The sequence below is a fragment of the Arabidopsis lyrata genome (genome assembly GCF_000004255.2).
Source record: "Arabidopsis lyrata subsp. lyrata unplaced genomic scaffold ARALYscaffold_2, whole genome shotgun sequence".
In the NCBI taxonomy this organism is placed as follows: domain Eukaryota; kingdom Viridiplantae; phylum Streptophyta; class Magnoliopsida; order Brassicales; family Brassicaceae; genus Arabidopsis; species Arabidopsis lyrata.
In genome coordinates this window covers 11994774-12012937 of record NW_003302554.1, presented here as the reverse complement: position 1 = coordinate 12012937, position 18164 = coordinate 11994774, and the positions used below count along the sequence as shown (strand labels likewise).

The following is an 18164-nucleotide window of genomic DNA, read 5'->3' as shown; positions in this document are numbered from 1 at the left end:
ACCTCATTTTCGGGGTATAGACGTTTAGGTGATAGTATAAACAAAGGTTTTAGAAATAGTAACAAAAAAAAATATGAAGGACAAAGATTATATATCATAGTTGATCTAGCAAATGACCATTATATGTTATTTTTCTTCACCACCATTAATCATATCCAAGAAAGAAAAAAAAATGCTAAAGGAACATCCAATAACCAATCTTTCTCTGTCTATATATTGTGTGTTTGGCATATAATTAACTTAACGAAGAGACGAGTCTTTCTGAGTCAAGTAATAAATTGTTTAAAAAAAAAAAAGGCTAGTCTCTTTGTATTGGTCCACTATGAGTCAACTAATAAAGCCATTTGATTATTGTTCTTGACTCTCTCTCCATTTGTTCACTATGAGTCTATGAGTCAACTAATAAAGCCAATTGATAATAAAAAAGCTCTTGAGTCTCTCTGTACTTCTCCTCTATGTGTTCAATGCTTATGCATTACAAAATTAAACATTAAACATTAAATATACTATTTTTTGTTTTTCCATTTATGTAAGTTACCGATGAATTCCCGGCCAGGTAATCCGACAAAGATTGTAATACGATCTTCAACGCTTTTATTCTGTGGTGTTGTTCTGATTCAGCTGTTTGTTGCTCAAATTGATGCTCAAAGATCAACAAGTCGATGGCAGACGCTCAATGGTGAGAGTTGTTCTTACTTTTTCTCTTTGTTTTGCACATGGTTTCCAAGAAAACAAGAGAACTTAAGTACTAGTAGTACTTTTTTTTTCTTTATCTATATGTGTAGTAAAAGCTGGGATAATAACTTCATTTTGATTTCAGAAGAACAATTATTGACAAGTTTATCTTTGGTTTGGGGATTATAGCCAATAAAGGGCAGTTCCCAAATATTAGTCTAATAACTGCTTTGATTGTGGAAGCATAAAATACTTTTGTCTCCAAGTATTAAAATAACTTCAAACTACTTTTTTATTTATTTACTAGGTGATGCTCCACTAGTGATTGCTCGTGGTGGCTTTTCTGGATTGTTTCCAGATTCAAGTCTAGCTGCATACCAATTTGCAATGCAAGCAAGTTTAGCCGATGTTATTCTATGGTGTGATGTTCAGCTAACTAAAGATGAAGTTGGGATTTGCTTCCCTGATTTAAATCTGGCCAATGCTTCAAATATACAAGATGTTTACTCAACTCGTCGAAAATCTTACCGGGTTAATGGAGTCACTACTCAGGGTTGGTTCCCCATTGATTTCTCCTTGACAGAGCTCCAGAATGTTTCTTGTAAGTGTTTATGATTCCGTTAGTGCTTTTGTTGATGTTTGGAATTTCTTGTAACTTCTCACAAATATTTTTTCTTTTTACCTTAGTGATCCGAGGTATATTTTCGCGCTCAGAAAGATTTGATGGAAGCGGATTTGCGATTTTGACGATTCAAGATGTAAACACGCAGTTATTACCAAAAGGTTTTTGGTTAAATGTTCAGCATGATGCGTTCTATGAGCAACAAAATTTGAGCATGAGCAGTTTTCTGTTATCAGTTTCAAGAACTGTTTCCATTGACTTCATATCTTCCCCTGAGGTGAATTTCTTTAGGAAAATTGCCGGCCGTTTCGGACGTAATGGTCCGAGTTTTGTGTTCCAGTTTCTTAGGAAAGAGGATTTCGAGCCGACAATGAACCGAACCTACGGTTCAATCTTGAGTAACCTAACGTTTGTCAAGACGTTTGCTTCAGGGATTCTTGTTCCCAAGTCTTACATATTGCCAATTGATGAGGAACAGTACTTGGTTCCTCATACATCCTTAGTTCAAGATGCTCACAAAGCAGGATTACAAGTATATGTGTCCGGTTTTGCAAATGATGTTGATATTGCATATAACTACAGTTGGGATCCAGTGTCTGAGTATCTATCTTTTGTGGACAATGGTGATTTTTCGGTTGACGGTGTGCTCTCTGATTTTCCCATCACTGCATCTGCGACCGTTGGTAAGCAAAATCTCTTCTATAGACACCATTTAAATTTGTCTGTAAAACATTACTAGAAATACATAAAATCAGACATTTGTTTTCATATTTTCTTCAGACTGCTTCTCCCACATTGGCAGAAACGCTACAAAACAAGGTAATGAGAGTAAACATAATATAGATTTTTTTTTTCTGTTCTTACGAATAAAAAATAAACTTATAATTAACTTTATCATCTACCAAATGGTCTATGGCTCAGTGGATTTTCTTGTTATATCAAAAAATGGTGCGAGTGGGGACTATCCTGGATGTACAGACGTTGCATATGAGAACGCAATCAAAGATGGTGCTGATGTTATTGATTGCTCAGTCCAAATGTCTAGCGACGGTATACCCTTTTGCTTAAGTTCAATAAATCTCGGGGACAGTACAACGGTCACCCAAACTCTTTATAGCAACCGTTCAACTCCTGTTCCTGAGATTAGCTCAGTTGCTGGAATATACACTTTTAGTCTCACATGGCCTGAGATCCAGAACTTGACTCGTAAGTTTCCCTTCAAATTTTCCATTATTGCTTCAGACAAATGCACACTCTTGTTCCTACTATTTATAGTAACCAAATAACTAATCACAGAGCTTTGTTTCTTGTCCTACTTAACTTAAAGAGGTTACTTATACAATGCAAATATCTGTTTTCGTAACAATTTCACATTCTCCCATCTTTTTGCGCAGCTGCTATTTCAAACCCCTACTTCAGGGTTTACCGTATTTCCAGAAATCCGAAAGAGAAAAATTCAGGGACGCTCATTTCCCTTTCCCAATTCCTAGACCTGGCAAAGAATTACACTTCTCTCTCCGGTGTTTTGATCAGTGTAGAGGTGAGTTCTTAGTGTACCTCTTAGTCTTGAGATTTTATCAAACCGACCGTGATATCTTCTATGCTTTTTTTTTTTTTTGTGTCCCCCAGAATGCAGCATACTTGAGAGAGAAGCAAGGGCTCGACGTGGTTCAAGCGGTTCTCGATACACTCACGAAAACTGGTTACAACAATGGGACAACCACAACAAAGGTCATGATTCAGTCTACCAACAGCTCAGTTCTAGTTGACTTCAGGAAGCAGATCAAGTACGAGACTGTCTACAAAATTGAAGAAACAATTAGTAATATTCATGACTACGCCATTGAAGACATAAAGAAATTTGCTAACGCTGTTGTCATTAACAAAGATTCAGTCTTTCCTAACTCTGAGTCGTTTCTCACTAAGCAAACCAATGTTGTGGAGAGACTGAAGAAGTCTCAGCTCACGGTTTATGTGGAACTGTTTCGGAATGAGTTTGTATCGCAACCATATGACTTCTTCGCTGATGCAACTGTTGAGATAAACACATATATCTCTGGCGCCGGTGTTAGTGGAACCATCACAGAGTTCCCTTTCACAGCTGCAAGATACAAAAGTAAGTGACAGAAAATTTGCATCTAAAGGTCTCACAACACAAAATAATTAACATCAATGCCTGGCTCTGTTTTTATTTTGTAGGGAATCGATGTTTGGGTAGAAAAGAAATACCACCTTATATGTTACCTATTCAACCCGGTGGCCTCTTAGCCATTATGAATCCTCTGGCCTTACCTCCAGCCCAAGCTCCAAACCCAGTTTTCGTAGATGATGATGTCACTGAGCCACCACTACCTCCGGTTGTAACAAAAGCCCCAACATCAACCCCTGGAACTCCATCAATCATTGCAGAAGCACCAAGCGGACAAACCCGACTTAAGTTATCTCTTCCCCTCTCTGTTTTTTTCCTCTCTCTTCTACTTTTGTGATCAGCCCTATATCACATCTCCTCTCTGTTTATAATGCCTTCCACCCTCGTAAAGATTTCCTTGTGTGAATCTCAGTCAAATGATTAGAGTTTATATGTGTGCCGGTTTACACTTTGGTTTAATGTCATTTGGTCATTGTACTTGTTAATCATCATCAGTTTATAATTAGGTTTTTTGTACCTATGAATTCTCTTGTTCAAGATAATGAACATTTTAAGAAATAAATTATGTTACAAAAAAAAAAAAAAAAAAGTATTATACCTCGTTTCTTAAATGCTCTCTAACTCTTTAGATACAAAAACCTCATCAAGAATATTAATAGAGAACAATGAACGTTGATCAAATTATTATTGACTTTTCCAGTCTCCTAAACCCTCTTTGTACTCTTTCTATCTCAATTTCGTTTATTGGGGGGTCAACTAATAAAGACATGATTACAAGATTCCACGGTTACTTATCTTTCCATAACTAGGTCCTGATCACCATTACCACTTGAACCATAACGATCTCTCTCTGACTCTCTCTCTGACTCTCTCTCTCTGTGTTTTTTTGTTTTCTCTAACCGCAAGATATACTGTTCAGACATCTCAAACAAATCATGTACTATCTATCCACTTCTTGTCTGGTATTTTTCTTCCACTTCACGTTATTCCACAACCTTCCTTGTGCCACAAGTAAACAAAGACTTGGGTGGTGTGAGGCTCTGTTTCAGTGTGGTAACATCACCGCTGGTTTCCCCTTCTGGGGCGGGAATCGTTCCAAACCTTGCGGTCATCCGTTGCTGAAGCTTCACTGCAACAAAAACATCACCTCTCTAAACATCTTAAACCATGAGTACAACGTTTTCGATATAGATCAAACATCTAATACTCTTAGACTTGCTAGAGAAGACCTTTTAGGCTCTTTTTGCTCCGTTACATTCAATACCACAACCTTGCCACCTCAAATCTTTGAGCTGTCCCCAACCTATAAGAGCCTCACCGTTTTATACAATTGTGATCCTAAGACTTCTCACGGCTCGAGTTATACATGTCCTGCTTTAGGTCATTTTTCAATGTCTCAAAGCCTTGATCACCATAATTCCTGCCAAAACAACTTCACAGTTAACGTTCCGTTGAGTTTCTTCCCAAACGAGAGAGATTTGAATTTGACCCATTTGGAAAGTGCTCTACGAAATGGGTTTGAGGTGAAGCTGGTGATCGATGAGATACCGTGTCAAGAATGTTCATCCACTAGTGGAATTTGTGGTTTCAACAGTACCACACAGATTTGCTGCAACGTAACCTCACCACCAGGACGAGATAGTTGCGTTCCACAACATAAACCTAGTGGTAAGTTCCCAAACCTTTTAGTTTCACATTTTTGTTTTTTCAAAGTGCAAATTTATGTTTTCAGTTCCAGCTGACTTTTTTTTGGCCGCCATTTGATTGATGCAGGAAAATCCGATAGCAAATTCTACTTATTTAATGATTCTACAGGGTTTGGGTTTGTGTTCATGTTGACTTTCATAGGTTAGTTTGTTGCCAAGAGATAATTAAAATTCTTTTGATCTTTCATCATTACTCAAAGTTACTAACGGAAACATTTTCTCTGTTTTTTCTAGCTTTCTTATCACTACCAGCTGTTATTGCTTTCATGATCCTGTTGTGCCATATTTTCGGAGTCCACTGTTTCCGAAAGAGAAAAACATCAGATGATATAAAAAAAGAGAAGCTTAACGCCCTTATTCCGCTCAAATATTATACCTATGCAGAAGTGAAGAGAATGACAAAATCATTTGCGGAAGTGATTGGAAGAGGCGGGTTTGGAATTGTTTATCGAGGAACTCTTTGTGATGGCCATATAGTTGCAGTGAAGGTCTTGAAAGATTCAAAGGGTAATGGTGAAGACTTCATAAATGAGGTTGCTAGCATCAGCCAAACATCTCATATCAACATTGTTTCCCTACTTGGATTCTGCTCTGAAGGTTCAGAAAGAGCAATTATATATGAATTTTTGGGGAATGGATCGCTCGATAAGTTCATCTCGGAAAAGTCCTCAATGAAACTGAACTTGACGGCACTTTATGGGATCGCGCTAGGAGTTGCTCGTGGTTTAGAGTACTTGCACTATGGCTGCAAAACAAGGATTGTGCATTTCGACATTAAACCTCAAAACGTTTTGTTGGACGAAAATCTCTGCCCCAAGGTTTCTGATTTCGGACTTTCTAAACTCTGCAAGAAGAGAGAAAGCATCTTGTCATTGCTAGACACAAGAGGGACAATTGGGTACATTGCCCCGGAGATGATTTCCAGACTTTATGGGAGTGTTTCTCACAAGTCAGATGTGTATAGCTACGGAATGTTAGTTCTCGAAATGATAGGTGCAAGGAAGAAAAAAGTTGATCAAAATGCTGCATCGAACGCAAGCTCAATGTACTTTCCAGAATGGATCTATAAGGATCTTGAAAAGGGAGACAGTGGAAGGTTTATCGAGAATGGTATAAGAAACGAAGAAAACGAGATAGCAAAGAAGCTGACATTGGGTTTGTGGTGTATTGAGTCATCTCCATCAAACCGCCCCTCGATGAACAGAGTGGTAGCGATGATGGAAGGAAGCCTTGAAGTTCTTGAAGTGCCTCCGAGGCCTGTCTTGCAGCAGACTTTAACAGAACCGCTTTCGGACTCTTTTTGGATTTCTGAGGAGTTTTCAAGTGCCTCCGAGGTATTGATCTGCTCCACAAATTGAAACCTGTAACATCTAAGTTTGTGAAAGTATATAGTCTTGAAGAGGAGAGTTTCTAAATATTATTGGAATAATTTCATAAATACGACTTTTATGATATTAATTTTTGAAAGTACAACCTCTTTTTGTTAACTTTTATTAAATTCCATCAAATTTCAATAACTAGTCTTTATCAAATGAATGTCAAATTTTATTAACTTATGTGATACTTAAGTATATCATATAATAGTAAATTTCCAACTATAAGATAGTCTACCACCGGGGATGTGCCTTTAGTCAAGTGGTTAAGTCTACTTGACTCCGCCTTCCCCACCGGAGTTCGACTCCACTAAATCGCGTTACCCCGCGTAGTAGGGATTGACTATGGATCGGGCCAAGGTTTTCAAAATAAGATTATGTTTTTGCATATGGTCTGTCATATGTATTTATTTTTTAATACTTTTGTTTTTGTATATGCTGACTATATTGTTACAAAAAGTATATTTCCCTATTCTATCACAATTCTTAGTATGTAATCAGTCTTTCGTTGTTCTGAGAGTTGTCGTAATCAGTCCTTCGTTGTTCTGAGCTCACAACTCTCTAAGTACGCAATCAATCTTTTATGTTCACAAATTATAATTTTAGATTAACATCTATACAAAAAAATTTCATTACATCTTAAATATTTATTGTACTATCTTCACCTTTCGAACACTTTCAGTTGATCTCGAGTACTTTTTAAGTATATCCAAATAATTATTGAAATTCTTTAACCTCGAATATAAAAAATTCCAATTGATCGGATAAACAAAATATTATGTCATATGGAGTATTAAGATGGAACAGTCCACGACAAATGTCAAGCTGCGTTGTGGTGGAAAAACATCATAAATGGAGAGGAATGGATTAGAAAGATAATATGAGAATATATAGACATTATAAACCAAGTCGTCTTGGTCTAATGGTAAAGGAGAGAAAAATCTCTGCCACCTAGGTTAGGTTCGTGTAGTTGGCTACCGGAGTTCGAATTCTAACATGGTTTCTCCGGACCGTAAGATTAATCTTTGGACCTATAAAGTTTTCAGGATAACCTGAGATAAAAATAAATAAAAAATAGACATCATAATAATGCATCTAATATTGTTGAATAATCTCCCCTGAAGTTTATACGTAATACTCCCTTAACGTATCAAATACAACAAGAATTTGTATTGAAGATACTTCTGGTGTTAGTTTGATGGTAGTCAAACTTGTATATTTGTCTAAGTCAATAGTAAACGTTAATGTTTGTTCTTGTTCAAAGAGAGGCTAGAATGTTTGATATATAAGTTAAGAGTTTCAACCTAAATATTCGATGATAGTGACCTGATCAAACTATTGACTTTTCCTGCAGTCTTACACATCCTCTTTGATCAGCTTCAAAGCATGAAGACAAAACATATTTAGAAGATAAAATAGAGTATGGTATGTGCTGGTAAGTCCCTCTCATTTCCACTGAAGATTAATTCCATAGTAGATCTCACTTTCGTTCTTTTAGGCTAAAGTAATAAAGACAAGTAATAAAAAACACTCCAAGTCTCTCTGTATCCGTGACAATCCTTCCTTCACTTGGTCCTTCACAACCTTCACAACCTCCACTTGCTTCTGATTTATCACTCTCTCCCTCTCTTTTTGTTTTCTCTCCTCACAAGATACACTGTTCAAAAATCTGAAAACAAATCATGTACCATCTCCCCACTTCTTGTCTGGTCTTGTTCTTCCTCGCCTTCTTATTCCACCATCTTCCTTGTGCTTCAAGTAAAAAGGAACTTGGGGGGTGTGAGACTCTGTTCCAGTGTGGGAACGTCACCGCTGGTTTCCCCTTCTCGGGTCAGAATCGTCACAAACTTTGCGGCCATCCATTTCTCGAGCTTTACTGCGTCAATAACATCACCACTTTATTCATCTCAAATAAAGAGTTCCATGTTCTAAAAATAAATCAAACATCTAACACTATTACACTTGCTAGATTTGACCTTTTAGGTTCCTTTTGCTCCTCTACATTTACCAACGTAACCTTACCTCCAGAAGTTTTCGAAATTTCACCAACCTACAAGAGCGTCACTGTCTTCCACCTATGTGACCCTTGGTTTCCATACCATTCGAGTTATAAATGTCCTGAGATAGGTCTTATCTCAATGTCTGAAAACCTTGAACATAATAACAACTGCCGTGAGAGTTTCACTGTGAACCTTCCTACAAGTTTTGTTCCAGAAGAGGGAGTGTTGAATTTGACACGTTTGGAAAGTGCTCTAAGAGAAGGATTTGAGGTGAAGGTGAAGATTGATAAAAATGCATGTCAAGAATGTTTATCCTTTCATGCCTTTTGTGGCTTCAAAGAAACCTTTCCATTGGGAATAAAATGCGGTCCACTTTATCAACCTCATTGTAAGTTTCTTATTCATCACTATCATTTCATCTCTACTGTATAGAACTAAACTCTTAACTTATATATCAAACTCTTACCAATATCCTTGCGCTTGTTAGGTTTTTTTATTTTTATTTTTTTGTAAAAATAAATCCTTTGTACGTAGAGTCATATCAATGTTCTTTTTATCAAAACTTACTTTATCAGCTGATGATCTTCGCAAGCTCTGTAGTCAACCATTTAGCTGCGGCAATCAAAGAAATCTCTTGTACCCTTTCTGGATACCTAGCAGAGAAGAATGTGGCCACCCCGACTTTATGCTCGAATGCAACGCAAGTTTCGCAGAGCTTAGCATCTCCTCTGTGAAGTTCAGAACTTAGAAGTGAACTATACCTCGAATATCATAAGACTCGCTAGATCTGATTATATCAGCAATCTTTGCCCCCAAAACCCACTAAATGCACCGTTCATACAAAACGTCATCCCACTCGCTCCCGACACTGATATGCTGAGGATTTATTACGAGTGTTCAAATATTTCACATTCTGTTACTACTTATGTTGGAAATATTCCTTGTGATGATGATCACAAAAGTTACTATGTGACGAGAAGCCTCTCATCCCCTTTACTTCGTGGGGTTAGTGGTCTTTTAAACGACTTTAAGGTATTTTGCAGAAGAAACGTAAGTATTCCCGCTTCTAGATCCGCCTTGAATACTATGGAGAGAACTCCGACTCTAGACAATCTAAAGAAGGCTCTTGAAGAGGGTTTCAAGCTTGGACTTAACAAAGATTGTTCGATGTGCATAGAATCTGGGGGTTCTTGTGGATATAATCAAGTCTCACGTAGGTTTGTCTGCTATTGTGAAGGTTGGACTCATAACCATATTTGTGACCGCCTCTTTTGGGGTAAGTATTTATCTTTCATGTTTCATTGGAAACCTCCATTAAGTTTTTAATACCCACTTATACAAAGTCCCTTGACTTTAAAGTTTTCTTTTGTTGTTTATACAAAGTTCTAAGTTATTTCCTCATGTAACTCTATTTATGCAGGCCTTTCTTCTCAAGAGAGAACAGGTGCTTTATTTTGCTTATACTTTAAATAGACGTAATTTCATTACAACATACCATAAGAGACAAACATATTCTTATTACAAAAACCTTGTTTTTGTTTTCATCTTAGGTTTGGGGTTTTTTATTGTTGGATTGGTGATCAGCTTTCTTATATATGGAATCTTGCTATGTGGTATCAGATGCCTAAGCAAGACATTAGATGATCTTAAACAACAAAATCTAAAGGCCCTTATCCCACTGAAACATTATAGCTATGCGCAGGTAAAGAGAATTACAAAGTCACTCGCCGAAGTTGTTGGAAAAGGCGGATTTGGAACCGTTTATAAAGGAACCCTTTGTGACGGTCGTAGTGTTGCAGTGAAGATGTTGAAATACACCAAGGGTAATGGAGAAGAATTCATCAATGAAGTTGCAAGCATGAGTAAAACTTCTCATGTCAACATTGTTAGCCTGCTTGGATTTTGCTCTGAATGTTCCAAGAGAGCAATTCTCTATGAATATTTAGAAAATGGATCTCTTGATAGGTTCATCTCGAGAAAGAGCTCATTGATATTGGAATGGACAACACTATACAGTATTGCGCTTGGCATTGCTCGAGGTCTAGAGTACTTGCACCATGGCTGCAAAGCAAGGATAGTTCATTTCGACATAAAACCACAAAATATACTATTAGATGCCAATCTTTGCCCGAAAATTCAGACTTTGGCCTCGCTAAGCTGTGCAAAAAGAAAGAAAGCAACTTGTCACTACGGGACACAAGAGGAACAATAGGGTACATTGCACCTGAAGTGTTTTCAAGAATGTATGGTAGAGTCTCCCACAAGTCAGATGTATTTAGCTATGGAATGTTGGTCCTCGAGATGATTGGTGCAAGAAACAATGAAAGACTTGATCAAAACTCTGCATCAGACACAAGCTCAACATACTTTCCTGAATGGATATATAGGGACCTTGAGAAGGGAGAACATGGAAGACTTATCGAGGATGAAATCAGCAGTGAAGATGAGCAGATAATAAAGAAGATGACATTGGTGAGTTTGTGGTGTATATAATCTTCACCATCAGATCGCCCTACAATGAATAGAGTTGTAGATATGATGGAAGGAAACCTAGATGCTATTGAAGTCCCTCCTAGGCCAGTTTTGTAAATTCCTACAATGCCTCTTCAAGAACAATCGTTGGTGTTAGATGATAGTTCGGTTTACACAAAAGTATGATCCATGATTGTTGTATAAATAAAGAAACTACTAAAGCATGTGAACAACAAAATACATTGTTTACATTATACATTGACGTAGCTATTACGTCTTCAGACTAGACTTTCCTTTTGTTTTAAGTTCATAATTTTCAACAATAATTTGTTAAGGTCTTTATCTTCTTTGGAAGTTGAGGAACTTGATACCATAGGCAAAAAAAAAAGACAAAGTACAAGATCAAGGCGATGTGGACAACTGCTACAGCAAGTAAGAATTCATGATTGAAACCGAATCCTTATTTCAACAACGTTTTGAAACTCATGTTTCCAATTCCACTAATGTGCACCATCGAATCCTTATACCCTTCTTGAGATGTGAGGAGTCCATATAATTTCCAAACCACATGCATTTCCCAATAGTACCATCTCCACCAAATCGTTATTTGCTGCATTTTCCTCCAAACCAAAAGATAATGTTATCAAATGTAAGAAATTTTTTTCTGGAAATTATCAAATGTAATTTACTAATTTACCGGTCTAGGAATGAAGAAATCGGAGAAGAGATTCTAGAGACTCAGGAAGAAGGACATGAGAATTCCGGCAATGTGATACTTTGGTGTCAAGGCCATAAGCATCATAACATATAGTGTGAAGTAGATGAAGCTTGTTATGTAGTAGTCAAGAACCACAAGAATTTGTTCACAATCAAATCACATCCGATCATTGAGTAAAGGATTAGCATGTAAACTTGTATCATGTTATACATGATTTCACTGTTACCTGCAACATATTTAGATTCATTTTTGGTTTGAGTTCTGATTGTGATCTAACCATACTCTAAGCAACGTATCTAATCACATGAAGAAAAAAACATTAGAATGCTTTTAACATGGGAAATTGCATAGGGAATGGCGGAGTACATTCCAACGCTTTTTTTGCGGCAAAATACCGTTTCGCTCAATGGCAATTAGAAGTTGAATTATTGTAGCGTTGGTGGCACCATGGAACAATACAACATCGTACATGGTCCCAAAGAAACTATTAAGGTCTTGTTCGTTCTCTCTGTATTGATTTTGTTTTTTTTCAATGAATCCGTAATGTATTAGAGGAAAGAAAAAAAGACTTACATTTTTGTTCCTATTTGTAAGAAAATTAGACCAAACAAGACACCAATGACTACTATCATGCGAAACCGGATGGCGTTGTACTGAAGACATCTCTAGTTTTACAAAGAATGTTTCTAGTGTCAAGCTTTGGTTTGAGTAAAAAATGGTTCTGAGTACTTGGTTTGGAAGTAGAGATCCTTTGATCCAAGTGGTGTACCAAGCTCTTTAATGAGTTCTTGATTTCTCTTGAATTAATCGTATAGTTCATATTTAAAAAGACATTGTATTACTGTGGTTTAGTACTGGCATTTTTATTTAAACATACCAATAACATTTAGGAATAAAGATTGCTAGTTACACGAGGTATAGGAGAATACATGACCACACATGCCAAGTTTAAAAATGGATCGTGAACTACACAAATTAAATGTATTGCATGCTCACATATACCAACTAACATATGACATGGTGCCAACAGCATAACCATTAAATTCCGGTGTACCGTTCACCGGAATCCTAAACATACTCATAAACACAAGTAAAATTTATCTTAATCTTGTCATTTATCTTCATCGACCGGTCACCACCACTATGACCGATGAATGAAGAAGGAAACAGATCGATCATCACCCTCATGGTCGATGCCGAGAGTCCCCATCATGTACTGAACTGCGATCATGACCCGCAGCCGTACCATGATCCACCCATCTATCGATAGGACAAATCGTAGCACGAGCTGCAACTGACATGCAGTACGACCATGACAGACCCACAGCATAACCCACAATCGTCCCGTGTATAGCATCGACTGACCCACGGTACGTCCCGCGTACGACAGCATAGTGACCCACCGATCGCAACTTTCACCTCCACGTATCACACAAATTTTTACTCAATCAAATGATCTAGGATTAAAAATTCATTGAATCTTTTAGGAGTAATGATGATCGAAACAGAATTCAAAAAGAATGAGCCATTTGCGGGATCTCACCATTTAGTCCAAACGAGTCGTACCATCCGACGAAAGTCGACATCACTAGAGTTATCTGATATTCAAGATTCATTGATCTTATGTCTATTCCAAAGCATATGATCGAGACAAAAGTGCCCGACATCGGATTAGCTTGAGAGATATGACGAGGAGTCATCAAAAGAACCGTCACCGTACCAGCTAATTCAACTTTGCACGATTGACTTGGGATGAATAATTTGGGAGGAAAGTTGACATTTTGGAGAGATTGATCGAAGAAAACAAGTCAAGCATTAGAGGAGTTTAGAAATGACAATTACTTAACCATTGAAGATTGACTTTGAAGTAACGACTTAGGATTGAAAATCCACAAGTAATGTGCCTATTCTAGAGGCAATGATCAAAAGAAATACAGCTGTTCACGAGCTAGATTTGGAGATGTCTGGAGAGACCCTTCACTGTGCCATGCTCGAAATTTGTGTTTCCGAAGTTCAAGAACTGCCATGAGATTCAAACTCATCAACATGCTTATCTAGGGCAAATGGTCGAGAAAACAATGTCCATACACGGACTAGATTGAGAGAACAGCGGAGAAGACCAAAAACGCATCTCCAGATCGACGGATCAACACCGGTCACATCATTTGTGATCGGTACCACCTCATGCAACTAGACCGGTCACATTTCCCATGACCGGTGCCGCCAAGCAACCCACGATCGATCACACCGCCCGTGACCGATCCGACGATACATCCGTACCAGATGTCCCACATATCCGTCCGATACCGCGATCAACCGTCTTGCCTTCTGTTCGTACCGTCCGTCACCATGATATTGATCTCACCCGTGGGAAGCTGACATCAACAACGAGACCACTTTATCTTAGGTATGTTTATTTCTTAAAACTATTGAAGGTTTTAGGTTTTTGTCTCAAGAAAGATGCAAATAAAGATTCATATCATCAATTTGATTAACTCAGCCTAGTTAAATCGATGTCAAGCAAAATCAAGAAACATCATATGGTTAGTCACCATCCACCATCTACCATCATTCCATATCATTCGAGGTGACTTTGTTCTTAAACCTATCTTTCTTTTCTATCTATCTATTCATCCTCTTTTTTTTACTGTTTTCCCACTGAGAACAGTGTGATTTAAGTCTCGGAGGAAGGATTCCATCCTCTACTAATGTTATTTTCTATTTTGTTGATTTGAGACATTTTATCAATTTTTACATCAATACGCTTTATCAAGTCAAAAGTTAGTAATTTTTATTGAGTCAAACCTAGTGCGGAATTATGACTTTGTTATATGATGATTATTGACCATTATGTCTTGAGAATTCTTTTCCTAGGACAACTTGCAGATTTGCAAAGAACAGATAACCTAGAATAGTTCATCCGGACCGCTCCCCTAAAGATTCAACCTGCAGAGATTTATGTTGGATCGAATGTCAACTCTATCTTATTGGACGATTAACCTGACCTTAATTCTTTCTCATCATAGGTGTTAGATCAGGGAAACGAGCACCAACATTCAGGACTCCTTATCCATTTTACCACTCTCGATTAATCATGAATGGCCACGTGGTTCCCACCTTAAAATCCTTTCTTTCTTTCAAACTCCATGCCATCGTTTTTCTATTCATATATGCAGCTATGTGCAAAAACGTCAAAGAGAAAAGAACGACACAGTTTTCCGACCATAGAAGACGAAGTCTCGGGAAAACTCGATGGGTACACCTTCAGATCCTTCTACCGTTGGGATTCACATTAAAAGGTACTAAAAAAATGAAAGGAAGGGAAACAGTTATGATAAGGAGAGTCTAATTGCATAAGAAAAATCTCAAGGAAGGGCTAAGGATCAATTTGAAGAAGAGTTGGAGAGAAAGACGAAAGATCGTCCCCGCGCTGGTGAAATGTTTTGAATAATGAATACACATAGATTTAACAATAGTATTTGGAACAAGCACTACTTTTTGTTATTGAAGTTCGAATTTCATATACAAAATGACCTATATGTTGACATGGAGTCACAAACTCTTACATAAGTAGATAGTAGAACCCATATATAGAGTATATGCTAATTATATAATCAGCTTTGATTGAAACTGGTAGTTGAAATATTGACGACTAGTATTTAGAAAAAGTAATTTTCAAGATTAATTTGAGTAAAGTCATAATCAATAGAAACGAACGTGACTACACATTTTCATCACCTAACTATTCAAAGCATTTGGCTATTCCCATGCAATGCATTAATACAAGAGTAATTATGGGTGTCACCATAACAATAATCATTTATAGTAATTTAAGGTCTTGCATACATATTACGACACTAAAAACACATTAGACACTAATGTCAAACGTTGTTTTGAAGTCCAAGCAAGGGATTTTAATTCACATGACTATTCAAAGCATTTGGCTATTCCCATGCAATGCATTAATTAATACAATAGTACTAATGGTGAGTATCACCATAACCATAATCATTTATAGTACTTCAAAGTTTTGCATACATATTAAACACTAAGCACATACTAAGAGATTACAGTCAAAAGTTTCTCCAACCATGCAGCAGTCCACCCCAACGAAGGGATTTTCATCACATGACTATTCAAATTTCAAAGCATTTGGCTATTCCCATGCAATGAATTAATACATTAATAATGATGAGTGTTACCATAACCATAATCATTTATTACTCCCTCCGTTTCGTTTTAGTTGTCGTTTAAGGTTTTTTCACACAAATTAAGAAAAGCATTAGTAATTTTTTGTTTTACCCTTTATTAATATATTTTATAAAAAATTTCATTGGCCAAAACATTAAAACAGTAGGGATAAAACTGGAATTTTCACTAAACATTTGCATTGAAAACCTAAAACGATAACTATTATGAAACAAAATTTAAATCCTAAAACGACAACTAAACTGAAACGGAGGGAGTAGTACTTAGTAGTTAATAATCAATTGCAAAGCATTTATAATTTAAACAGTTCGCAAAATAAGAACTTTTGCAGCCCCAAAAAAAAAACATGTGCAGCAGAACGGTCGGTCATGTGTATAACAAAATGAGTTTTACTTTCTTGATCGTGTTGTTCACTAAACTCATCGAACAACTTTTGGAAATTCACAAACTTAATTTTGAAAGAAACCTTTTACAATTTAAAGCAAATCATGGCAGGAAATTATTGATTTTACTGTAGATTATAATATCTTAACCAGATAACGGTGGTTTAGTCGTTCAAAAACTCATCTTAGATTGAGAAATCATGGTTCGATTTTTGTCAATGCGATATTAATCATGGTTGATATGTTTATATACGATACCCGTATGATATATTTAAATAATTTTTCAGTCACTCTTAGCTATTTTAATGTCCACCCGACAGCTTCTATATTTCAGAACAAAGTTAAAGTTTTGTTTTTGTTTCAAATTTGAAACCGTACACCAAGTTATAGAGCGAAATACCTATAGGTGGACGCGTACATGAGTTTTATATATACGTAGAGAATGTAATTGTTTTTAAAACTGGTTTTGTTTAGAGAGTGTAATTGTTGTTACTTTTATTCGTTTATATATGCGGACGCTTACATGACTCTGTACGTTAAACAATGCACATTCATCAGAGTTGACCTGCTCAAAATTCCAAAACTTCGGTTTTTCGGTTGGGGAAAAATTGTTCCGAATAAAACCTAACAAAATTTCGGTTCGGTTTGGTCTGGCAGCCGGTTTTTGGTTAAAAAAAGTTTGCCGGAAAAACAAAATTTTCTGTTAATTTTATTATTTTCTGCTAAATTTGGTATATTTAGGTCATTTTGGTTAAATTTGGTATATCTCCGTTTTTTTTTTAACGTCTGGATTTATTATTTTATTGCAAATTATGAGAACTGTTACATAGACGATTCTACAACGGACAATTCCTTCCGACCCTTATTAGATCCACGACAGACGACACCTTCTTCACCTTCTTCTTCATACTCACCTCCTTCTTTATGCTCTTGATGGACACTTCCCTCTCTGCGTAGAATCCTGGCGAACGGCTATAATTGTACATCGCTGGAGATCTCCTGCACACTTGCCTCAAATAATCTGCAAATTTATTAATAAATCGCAGTGTCTGGGACTCGAACCCCAGACCTCTGGGTGTAGAAGCATTAATTAACCCTTGTTCAACCAATGGACTAAGAGGGCTTCCACTGGTATATCTTCCTTATCACGATTAATTTGAATTTCGGTTAATTTACTTCTTTTTTTAAAATAGAAATCGAATAAGTGAAATAAGAAAAAATGAAACCGAAGAACCAATCGGTTGCCAAACTGAACCGCAAACCAAAGTAAATATTGCAATTGCGCAAATCGGAATTTCAGCTCTAAACCGAAACAAAACCAAATTAGTCAAACTTCGATTTCATTTGAATTTAGATTTTTAGGGCTGCCGTTAATGTGGTCAAAAATATTATGGGTTATCACTTATAGGGCCGTAAATAATTGGATTTTCTTAAATGTTTTTCCACAAATTTTCTTATTAATTATCCCAAAATATTATTATTCGTCTTTGATCTCTATATATACATCCGTCCTTGAAACTCTTCAAAAGTATCTCACTATCGATCGTGGAGTGAAATATCACCCAGCAAAAGTACTTCCCCTCTCACCCCTATCTTATCTTCGTTACATAAGGGCTCTTTCACTAATTTATCTATATATCATCACGCAATAATTTGTATGAAAATCTAATATCTAACTCAATAATTTGTATGAAGTCCAGGGAACGTATATTCATAGGATAATCATCATGTGGAGGTTGAAGATAGGAGAAGGAAAGGAAAAAGATCCGTATTTATTTAGCAGCAACAACTTCGTCGGACGTCAAACATGGGAGTTTGACCCCAAAGCCGGCACACCGGAGGAACGAGCCGCAGTCG

At 36.8% G+C, this 18164-nt stretch overlaps 2 protein-coding genes and 2 pseudogenes across 2 annotated transcripts; 3 read left to right on the top strand and 1 right to left on the bottom strand.

The window, feature by feature from the left end:
- Positions 1-386: 386 nt before the first annotated feature.
- Positions 387-3931, top strand: LOC9324628 (glycerophosphodiester phosphodiesterase GDPDL1). The gene is made up of 8 exons (XM_021010161.1): positions 387-679; positions 983-1276; positions 1363-1980; positions 2078-2116; positions 2219-2503; positions 2692-2837; positions 2927-3413; positions 3497-3931. Exons 1-8 carry the CDS (start codon positions 541-543, stop codon positions 3781-3783), a joined length of 2295 nt encoding a protein of 764 aa, XP_020865820.1. The 5' UTR covers positions 387-540; the 3' UTR covers positions 3784-3931.
- Positions 3932-4057: 126 nt separating this feature from the next.
- LOC9324627 (LEAF RUST 10 DISEASE-RESISTANCE LOCUS RECEPTOR-LIKE PROTEIN KINASE-like 2.4) lies at positions 4058-6752 on the top strand. Its single transcript, XM_002888518.2, has 3 exons — positions 4058-5114; positions 5220-5294; positions 5387-6752. Exons 1-3 carry the CDS (start codon positions 4382-4384, stop codon positions 6508-6510), a joined length of 1932 nt encoding a protein of 643 aa, XP_002888564.2. The 5' UTR covers positions 4058-4381; the 3' UTR covers positions 6511-6752.
- A 739-nt stretch (positions 6753-7491) lies between these two features.
- On the top strand, positions 7492-11646 carry LOC9324626 (annotated as a pseudogene).
- LOC9324625 lies at positions 11337-13108 on the bottom strand (annotated as a pseudogene).
- Positions 13109-18164: the final 5056 nt, after the last annotated feature.